We start from the raw sequence: 10,893 nt of genomic DNA, 5'->3' as shown, positions 1-10,893 counted from the left end.
TCATAACACACCTCGGAGACTCTGAGGTGTCTAGCTATTGGATTATTCACCTATTGTTGTTGTTACTCTACAGCAGTGGACTCTAGTCAGGATGGGCCTGTCAAGCAAAATGACCAGCTGGTAGCAGTGCAAGGAAAATATTCGCTCTACAATTAATTGAACTAGCAGCTTTTTTTCAACAGAATTAAACGTGCAGCATAAATGCACCTGCTGCAGGGCTCATCGAGTTTCAAGAATGTAAATGTAACTGGGATTACCCAATCAGCTGGTACATGGAGTGTGAATACACTACACTTCTACTGCACGCACGTCATTGGAATTCAAAATAAAAGCGCTGCATAGAAGTCGTTTTTTTTTTCATGCACACATCTGCGACCCACTGAAAACAGCTCCGCAGTCCCGAACCACCAATTGAGAACCACAGCCCTACAGCAACAGATTATGAACTGACAGTAATGACAGGCTTGTCTGTACTTTACTTATGCACTAATGGAACAACACATATTAAAACAGCAATTTGTCTGTATTTGTCATTTTCCTGATTCTAAATATGTAACATGATTTATTGCCAACTGCCAACCAACAACTGCAAAATAAACTGTTTTTAACCATGATTATTGATACTGTGCATCAGCTAACCTAGCTACTCTTGTAAGCTAGAAGCTATATTTCAAGGTGTTTAGTATATTGCTGCACTATAAATAATGTTACAATATATTATATTATGTTACTGTATTTTATCATGTTATGTTACCATTTTATTGTGTCTTATTATATCAAATACTTATATCAATTGTAACACTGTAAAGACTTAATTATATTTCTATTTGATACCAAGTATCTTTACCTATAGTGTTCCATATACCAGACTTGCTGTCTTTGCTGCTGTTAACAAGACAACTGGTACTTTACATTGTAAATTTGTATTCAATTTCTTTAGTTTCTAATTTAATTAATTATTTCTATTCTTATTTTAATATTAATTGTGTGCATTCTCTTTTTATCTGCTTTCAATATCTGTCCTTGTACTGCTGCCACAACTGAAATTCCCCTGTGGGCGACTATAAAAGCTTATCACATTTAATTATATGGCTCTAAGTTAACAGGTTCCTGAATCGATAAGGTCATAAATCCAAAGGAAAACCAAATTGTAACCCAGGAAGAGAAAATTAACAACGTACTTTAGGAAAGAAGATATGTTGGGAGTACTCGCACAACCCTATGAGAGCCTGTATGACTCAACAGCTGATATCTATTAGACAGGCCTTCAGCTTTGTGTGTGTGCACAAGCAAATTAATAATTACAGAAAACACAGATAATAGGTCGGCATCAGGTTTACATCAAGGCAGAACAAACACGTCTGCCAGCTTCGCCTGAGTCTAATACTGTAAATACTGCCATAGAAAAATAACTTAGATGCATATTCATACATACAGCTGTCTGTGTGCTCATTACCTAAACGGTGTAATAACAATGCCTAAACTGTCATCAAGTTGTTTAAGTCTCTCTTGTGTGACACAGGGCTAATACACATGTAATCATGCCGTATCACTTTTGTTCTTGTACAGTTGAAAATCTGGACCATTTCCAGTAAACTGTTGAAACCAGACTTAACCTGAAAGACAAGTTTTCAAAAAGAGGGCCGGAGAGATTGACTCAAGGTGTACAAGGGAGGAGTTGGGGAAGTGAAGAGCGTGGAGAGAGAATACAAGTGGGCGGAACATACAGGAAGCAGAAAAAACAGGAACATGGTAATAACATATACCAAAGTTCACCTGCGCACCTGAGGAAAGCCACTCCTTCCCCAGGACACATCAGAGATGGTCGAGGAGTGGAGGCAGAAAAATAGAGTGAAACCTCGTACAAAATTAATATTTTACAGCCGTTTCAACGTTCAGTCTGCTTTTGTTTGGAGACATTTCGGAGACTAGGGTGTATACTTGTTTTGTTTTCCTCCTTTGGTGTGAGTATTATATGTTGCTTTTGTTTAGAGCTTACAACTAAGCCAGACTAGGACTTTGATATTTTTTGTGACTAACATACCCAATGAAGATGTGGTCCATGAGGGTCATCATCCTTCTCCTGTTCTGCTATGGTAAGTACAGAGGAGCTGTTATGGATCTTTGTTTTGAATTATCGATGTTGATGACAGGTAGTGAAGCCTTCAATAGACCATTGTTTTCAGACAAAGCAGCCTTAATAGGATACATAAATAACACCGCCAATGCAATGAGGTCTATTTGATTTCCTCTCATTTGAAATGAAGCAGCGCACACAATTAGGACTGTGGTCATTTTACATGATAGTGATCGATGGAAAATTCCATTTCATTTTAAAGCCTGGCTAATGTAATATTGACTCTACACTCTACAGTGTATTAAAATGCTAAACAGAATCCTCAATGTGTAACTTTTAACCCTTTTTTCTTTCACATCTTCAATAAACTACATTGGCTATAATATTTAACAGTTAAAAGCTTTATGGTAATTTGTAAATCACCATCTTTGTATAAATTGCTCAAGCTATCTTGAGCTTCGGCATCAATTTCCGGTTATCCAGCATGAGAGATAGCAATTACTTCCTTGTGTCAAAGCTGTGACAGGCAATGTTAAGGAACAAAGAAGATTTTCGTTTCAGACGCAGGAAGTAACAAAGTCTATCTTGCATAATCTCATTATGGTCCTGAATGCAGTGTAATTGTGCTTTATCGTTCAAGCCTTAGGAGTTATGTATACCTTGAAACCTTAATATCGAGTGACCTCTCTGCAAAAGCTGAGCATGATCTGTATAGTGCTTTAACTTGGGCAGCAACATGGATTAAAGTTAGATGTAACTAGTGTGCCTAAGGTTGTCACTGGCTTTTGTCACAGTCAAAATATATTCTGTGTGCAATTTAGACAACTACAAAAAATAAAAAGCTCATGTGATTTATTATCAAAAAGACTTCTTAAGGATTTGGATTAATGGAGGTTTTACGGATATTACAAAAATCAATTAGGCTGATGGACAACGAGGAGTCAGTATCGGCCTCCGCCATAAAATGAATCACATGGACTTTGCTCTTCTCTCCTTTTCTCCAACAGCGTGTCTGTCAACAGACAATAGGAAGGTTTATTTTGAGTCCAGGAACTTCCACAACGTTCTCCGCTGGTTACCAGCAGAGCCGGCCTTCCCTGGGCAAAAGGTCCTCTATAGCGTCCAGTACAGGAGGTAAGACTGAGGCTGACACATCAGTGATTATTATTACACCTTTACCCTGGTGGGTGGATGCAGCGCACATTTGTTTGGAAGGTAAATGCTTGGTTAGCCTATCAATGTCCTTTTCAAAGTACTGTCAAATTAGCATTTTGTAGAGAAAAAGAAAGGACAAGCCTGGTCATCAGATGGTCAGATCTAACTGCAACCAAGCAGCTTTTGTATTTCATTAAAAAGCTTTGTCATTAAAGGAACAATTCATACAGACAAAGGAGATTGTTTTAGTTAAATCTGTTGGGATTTTTTTTAAATAGACATTAAAAATAACTCTATAGGAAAAATCAATCTTTTTGCTGATTGTCTCATTTGCTTTTTTCGGTCATATAGAGGCGTCAGAATAAATTTCATAAGTTTCATAACCAGCTAAGACCTAAACTAACAATAAATATTATAACAAGTACATAGATTGATGCATTGTATATTTTTTGTCTCTCATGTTAAAATCAAATAAAAGTATAGAAAACAGCCAGCCTTATCATCTGAGATTAAGAAGTTGTATGTCAGTTGAAAGTAACTGAAAGGAGAATTTCTGGCTGTCATTTGGAGCCTCTATCCTTTCTATAAATGCCTAGAGCATTGGATAGCTACAAAATGTGATGGACCCTTTAAAAGGGATGCACACTGTTTCTTGGATTCAACTCAACAGTGAAATGTGCCTAAAGCGACACCAAAGAATAGCTATAGGAGCCGTACCTGGTGATTGAAAGAAGATGGAACAATCATAGCACATCCTCATGGCTTTCAAGTTGAATTGAATTTTCTCTTCTTTCACTTTGTCCCAACAAATAATCTCAACAAAGTGGAAATGTCATCGCTTCTAGTCACCGCTGACGTAATATCAAGTGCCTCCCCTATCGACTTTTCTTCCATACGTAGTCTGACGTAAAGTTCTGTTGAACAATGTCTATTTTAGGTAACAGTGAACCTAAAGTAATACATATTGAGGTGGTTCCAGTTTCTCAGCCTGATTTCAATGTACCGCCCTTCAATTTTTACAGTGATGCAGACGACCAGTCGTTCCGGATAAAAGAGGGGTGTCAGAACATAACTGCTCTGTCCTGTGACCTGACTCTTGAAACACCATCACTTCATGACGTTCACTACCAGGCCCAGGTGTACGTTAACGGTAGCTGTCACGGCCGCACCTTCAGGTTTAAACCTCTCGCAGACAGTAAGAATCTCCATGCTCAGTAATTTGTACATTTCTTTGCCTACTACATGCAATTCTTTGTTCATTTCATTTTATTTCATTTCTTTTTCTCCTTAGCTACATTTGGTCCACCAAGCCTTTCTACTTACACAACAGTGTCATCACTGCATGTTAATGTCACTCTGCCCTCGGATCCCAAAGGAGTCTCCATTAGGGATATCATCACTGGAAGCAGAAACGGGTCGTCTGCGGCTGTTACTGTTTATGTCTTAAAAATCACCCAGCCAACATGGGCTGCACAGGTGAGTTCTCATCCAAACAGCAGAATATACTGTACAAATAATTATTCACTCATTGAATAATTGATGAATAATGTGTCCTCAGGTCAATGAATCCACAACTGGCCGCTTCATTATTAACTTGAAGAACAACCAGACAGAGTACTGCGGCTATGTGGTTTACAAGCCTTCTGCTGAATGGGGTCGCCCAGAGAGTGAAAAGGCTTCCTTCTGTGCTAAACTGCAAGGTGAGGATGATGATGACAACCTCTTCTCCTCACACGCACTCTTATTGCAAAATATATAAATCAGCAAATTCATATTGCTAATGATTGCTAAGAAATGAGTTTTCTATGCACATTTTTTCTTTAAAATTGGATGACTGTGGATCATTTATGTGTTCATAAATGTGTGATTTTTTTCATATCTTTTACCAACAAATAGATTTATTTGAGAACTTACTGTGCATTTTAAAAAATCTCGACTGTGAGGAGCAGATTTATCATCATTATATTTACAACCTGCTGTAGAGAAAAAGCTATAATGAAGATACTTGAAAATATTATGTTATCAACATTTTACTTCAAGATGTTTTTGCTCATCACCTCAGTAATTGCAGCCTTTTTGAAACAATGGCATGTTCAATAATACATCGATTTTGTTTGGAACCAATCCCATTTTAGATGCCTCTTTCTGCACAAGGATTTACTGTTACAGTATAACAGGTGGACTCCTCTGGTTAAAACAAGGCACGTGCTGATTTTGCACTGAAATGGAAAATATTGGTGTTGCCCAAAATGTCTCAGCACATGCTTCTGAAATTACAGTGAAACGAAGAGAAGAGCTCTTATAGGGGAAATGTTGTCATACCTGCTTAGGCAGTGACCTCTACCTTCTGTTAGCCGTCATACTGATGAGACAGGAGATTAGATTACACAGTCTGTTTGGGAAGGTGACGTTCTTCGCGCCTTGAGTTCCCATATCGTTCATCCTCTACTGCAAAACTGACAATAACAAATGTAGACGCCTAAGGCTGGGTATGCGTTTTCAATACATTTCATTTATCGACCTAAATAACCTAGAACCAAGTTTAATCAAAACTGCCAAATCCAGAAAAAGAACATTGTTATGGTTCTTCGACAACTACAGTTATTAAACTTTTTACTACACAAGTGCACAAGCAAATCCATTTTTGGAAATGCGATCAAAGCAATTGCTATCCTATTTCTGGATTAGGGAATTCCCTGTGTAGATTTCTGTTGAAATGTGTTCCTTCTCACTTCCAGGAATATGTTGTATTCATCTGTTCATTCATCACAGGCACGCTGTAGTGCTAATCCCTGGGAACATGCCGAGGCTTGTGTGTCACTATGGGAATTTTTCTAAGGCACTCTTTTGAAGCTCTTGCAGGTATCTGATTCTATGGATGCATTGTTTTTTTCCAGATATGACACAAGTTCTTTTCTCCCTTAGATGATCCTCTGATGCTTTTGCCATGGCTGCTCGTGAGTGCTGCTCTTCTGGCAGCCGTGATCACCATTCCCATTTTGTCTTTGTGCTCCTATGTGAAGGGTGGAAAGGAAAAGACCATGCCGCAAACATTGGTAAGACTGTTCTTTCCGCAATGTCCTTTGGCGTGTCTGCGTAACAACTAGGAAATGTTGCCTTACTGGAAGTTCAAGCCTTCAGGCACAAGAACAAATTCAGAGTGCCAATGTGACACAGCAACCTAAAAGGAAATGACCGCACCGAAACCTTGCGGATGTTGTTTTGGTTACGTGAAAGAATATCAGTGACTCATGGTGCTTTTAGTGATGATGGATGTAATGAGGTTTAAGTCTAGTGTGGTTCTATTTGTCTGCGATTCTATCATTGTGGTGTGAAATGTTTTCATCAATCTTTAGGTGTGGTTAAAATGTTAGATCTTTACAAGGATGTGCCTTTCCAATATTTTGTTTGTGGTGGAAAGGAAAGTTAAAAGGTAGCAGACATACAGAGCTTCTGAACAATGTTGAATGCTGAATTTCATTCATTCTGGCCGTGCCAAGCCTTGTCTGTCCATGTTAAACATTTTTTGTACAGCCAAAATAAATTGGTGAAATTGAGATAAGTCAACTTTGTATAGAAGTTCTGTGTCTTTTAACTTTGGGTATTTCACCCTTGCTGTAATAGATGATATCACGTGGTATAGTTCGCATGTTTTAATTTCCTACACATTTCTGAATGAATTCTTCTCCAAATGAAAAGCTGTTGATTCATTTATAAAAAGAAACGTACTGACTTTCTTCCTTATATTCAAAACAGGAGACTCCTTTCAGCAGCCAGTCCAGAGTGCTAGAGATCCTTGATGGGAATCTCATCATTTCCAAACCAGAGTTCTACACTCAAATTGACCAAACAGTTTATGCAACAATCTGTGCGAAGCCAAATGTGCCCTCAGTTGGGACTGAAGGTTATTCTCCCCAAGACATCCCCTGCAGAACCTGGCAGGGCAGTGTTGGCTCCTCGGTGGGCACAGATGCACAAACTCTAAATCCAGAGGACACGAGTGGCCAGTCCTCAGAAATCTACAGTTTTGTGGCCGTCCATGTCCCTGCTGAGGAGAATAAGGATGGTAAGCGGGCGACCACCAAAGACAAAGAAACCTGGAACTTACCATGGTCTTCCAGTGGAGAAAGATGGGATACAGACGGTATCAGTCCAGTGCTTACCACACATGGAGTACCACTATTAACTAAACCGGACTCTTACGAGAGCCGTGCAGGCATGCCAGTGCAGTTGCACACAGTGCGGGATCCCAATGGACAACTCACGTTGCCTTCCCTTACTTTACAGTTACAGAGCAACACGAGTGAAAGGGAAAGAAAACCGCTATTATCTGACCTCATAGACCCACATAGAGAGGGGCCATCGTTAGCATCCTTCCAGAGCATCGACAGCTCAGAGTGGTCGGACTCAGGGTGTGACGAAAGCTCTGTAAACACACCGACCCACCCGTACTGCAACACAAATTACTTCCCCTCTCAGCCAGTTGATCCTTATATCCAAAAGAGATCTAGTGATGCATCATTTGACTCAGGTTACAAACAAAACTGGCTGCCTGAAATTCTTCTGGGAATGGCATCCAAAGACAGTTGCAGTTACAGAAGGGCGGACAATCCTTGGACATGGACCAATGACAAAATGGAGGAGGAAGCTGAGGAGGATGAAGAGCGAGGAAGAGAAGAAGGATCAAGGCAAATTCTTCTTGGAGGTTGGGGGTTACAAATTCAAGAATGAGTGTCTTCTTTATAATCTTCAGGACCTTCAGCCTGCTTTATCTCACCCGGGTCTTCTTTGGTGATGATGCAGATCTCTGGTAAAATGAATGGCTTTGCTGTCTGCTATGTCAGGGACAGATGTTTAAACTCTTTGAACACATTTCAATCCCAGATACTGTGCTTTGCATAAACTATGGTTTTATTTATGAAGTCTCAATTGAAAATGTGAAAAAAAAAAGTTGTGAAAAGTGTTCATATGAAGAAATTATTGTTTCTACATTTTGAAGTCCTTGTTTACTTTTTATAGACGTTATCTAACAAAATAACATTTTTACATGATTTTTTTAATTTCAAAGGATCTTAAATTATTAAGTTATCATCTTTTATATATAATCTATTCTGCATTTAAACGTTCTTGTCATCACTGTAGATGTTTCACATTTGTTTGTTTTGTGCAGAAATGTATCAGAGGGACCAAAGGGAATATAGTGACTACAGTGAGCAAAAATAACTATATGACAAAGTGTCACTAATCCTTCAGTATATTTCACATCAACAATTGTATTTTTTTACATTGTGATAAAGGTCTAGTTCATGTTTGAGCAGTAATTGGCTGAAATGCAGTGTGTTCTTTAAAAAAAGTATTTGAGTTGTCAGACTGAGTTGAATTTTAAGTGTTTTTGTTTTCAAGAGAGATGCAACTGAAAGGCCTTCAAACCTGCAGCTGCACGGAGAAAATGGCTTCATGCTTCCTCTATAAAAAAGTAGATAAAAAAACTGCTCTTTGTCTCAGTCAGCAAGTGAACATTTGTTCCCCATCACTACGGTGATGTATTATAGCAACTTAATACACTCTCTAAACATAGACACCCAATCATATCATTTTAAAATGACAATGTGGACAGGCAACCTTGAAGATTAGATACGAACCTGATTGCCTTGTGTCTGAACAAAGCATTAGTCACAGTTCAGCGCTCATCGACACATTTTCAGCTGACGCTAAAATGACTGAATTTCTTATAACAAATACATTATTTTCATACTCACCAACTTATTCCAGTATTATCAGTGTTGTATGTAATACACGATAATGACTGTATCTGTACATAAAAAAGAACATGATGTTTCACATTTCTCTGACTAACAGAGTTCATGAACTCATTTTATTCCCCTCCTTGTTTGCTGTTCTCTCAGGGGAAGAACCTGTACTGTGTAACAATAAATAAAAAAGAAGGGATCACAGTGCAACCTTATCCACACTGATAACAGCTTGGGTTTTATTAGCCTAAACGCAATCTTTTATACACGGTTGTAAAGTAATAATGTCAGGTGTGTTGAAACAGCACAATGTGAGTCACAAATGGACACATTGTAGATGTATATTGTACATCAGAACATCTCAATGGCGAATAAAAGTATCAGCAGAATGGATGTAAATGGATGAATGTAATATCACTGTATTAAGAGATGGTGAATTTCTTTGTGTTTCTGTTGGAAAGTTCATTCCATAATAAGATATTAAACAACAATGATATATTCTTGTATTTTATACGGAATATTTTTCAGTAATCCAACTCCAATAACAGAACCCTTTCTTTTAATATTCATCTAATATTCAATGTCTTCACTTATGTATCGGCCAATAACAATATTCAAAGTCACAAACTTCAGACAACTTCTGACACTTTATCTCAAGGTCAGATAAAAATCGACACCAGAATACTAACATTTAACTTGTATAACATTAGAAACACAATAAAGACTTGGGTATCTAAAAAGGCTCGCTACACACCGTACACATTCACTGTCTCAGACAATAAAGAAGTGAGATGGATTGCGCTAAGGATCCAAAGTACAACTTAAAGCCTGTTGCTAAGTAGTGTGTTTGTCAGTAAGGAATCAAAACAAAAATAGTGCTGTTATCTGTGTTTCCACACTGTATGAATCTGGGGAAATGAACTGAACCAATTGGCAGTTCTTAGAATTAACGGCATGTAAAAGTGGATTTTTATGAAAAAAAAAAAAAACATTTGCATGGATAAATAACTACAAAGTACATGAAAAGATCTAATCTTCAAATGATTTTCGACAGCGTATTCTGAAGAATTCAAGGAAATATGACCCAATTTTGAATCTGGTTCAAAATCATCTCAAAGATGTGGAAAAGCTTTTGTAGCCTAGTCAGGGATTCCCCTATAATTTTATATTGAGCTCATTTCTTTTTTTCCCCTTCCTTTCCAGGCAGCTAAAGAGGAAATGATCCTCCCATTTAACTGTCAAACACAGAGGGGGGAAACAGTGTAGCTGTCTGCATCTATTAGATGTTTTCCAAGGGATAATATGAGCCTTTTGTGGATCATTGTGTGCTTTGTTATGTAACTGCTACCAGATACCCTAATGGAATATATTACAGCACAAGCCTGACCTATATACACAGGTATAAGGTATAAAATGGCATCTAATAACAAACCTATAACAATTACTATGAAAGCAACACGTGCACTGTAATTAGATTTTTACCTTAAAAAGAGGTCTGCAGATTATTGTTTTTCAACATTGTTTGCTACAGATATAAGAAAGTAAAAGATTGTATAATCCACCTCAGCCTTCTTTTACAACAGCTGGGCTATAGTGAAACCATTTAGCTGCAAGTGACATAAGAGTTAAAAGGTTATTTTTGCGCACCAGCGTGAGTGACAGCCATGCACAGATTTTTTTTTAGCTCTGACATTAATTAGCAACGAGCTGTGTCAAAACATTCGCCTAGTAGCATCTCATTTTTACCCAGCACTGCCCTCAAACCATCAAGTTACTCACAACATTAATGTTAAACATTTCTCTGTGCAACTGCACTGTACGACCACGAGTACTGAGTGTTTTTCTAGTCCCAACATCTCCAACACAGTGAGGGTGAGTCTTCCATAAAGCAGATCAGGCCACGTAAACATC

General features: G+C 38.1%; 1 protein-coding gene across 1 annotated transcript; it reads left to right on the top strand.

The window, feature by feature from the left end:
• Positions 1-1,803: 1,803 nt before the first annotated feature.
• ifnlr1 (interferon lambda receptor 1) lies at positions 1,804-9,488 on the top strand. Its single transcript, XM_069655445.1, has 7 exons — positions 1,804-2,096; positions 3,085-3,211; positions 4,255-4,427; positions 4,524-4,708; positions 4,791-4,932; positions 6,158-6,288; positions 6,989-9,488. The coding sequence occupies exons 1-7, from the start codon at positions 2,048-2,050 to the stop codon at positions 7,961-7,963; spliced, it is 1,782 nt and encodes a 593-aa protein (XP_069511546.1). The 5' UTR covers positions 1,804-2,047; the 3' UTR covers positions 7,964-9,488.
• Positions 9,489-10,893: the final 1,405 nt, after the last annotated feature.

Source organism: Semicossyphus pulcher, unplaced genomic scaffold, assembly GCF_022749685.1.
Source record: "Semicossyphus pulcher isolate SPU_LCO1_2020_fin unplaced genomic scaffold, fSemPul1.0.p SCAF_9, whole genome shotgun sequence".
Taxonomy (NCBI): domain Eukaryota; kingdom Metazoa; phylum Chordata; class Actinopteri; order Labriformes; family Labridae; genus Semicossyphus; species Semicossyphus pulcher.
This window is presented reverse-complemented; position numbering and strand designations above follow the sequence as displayed.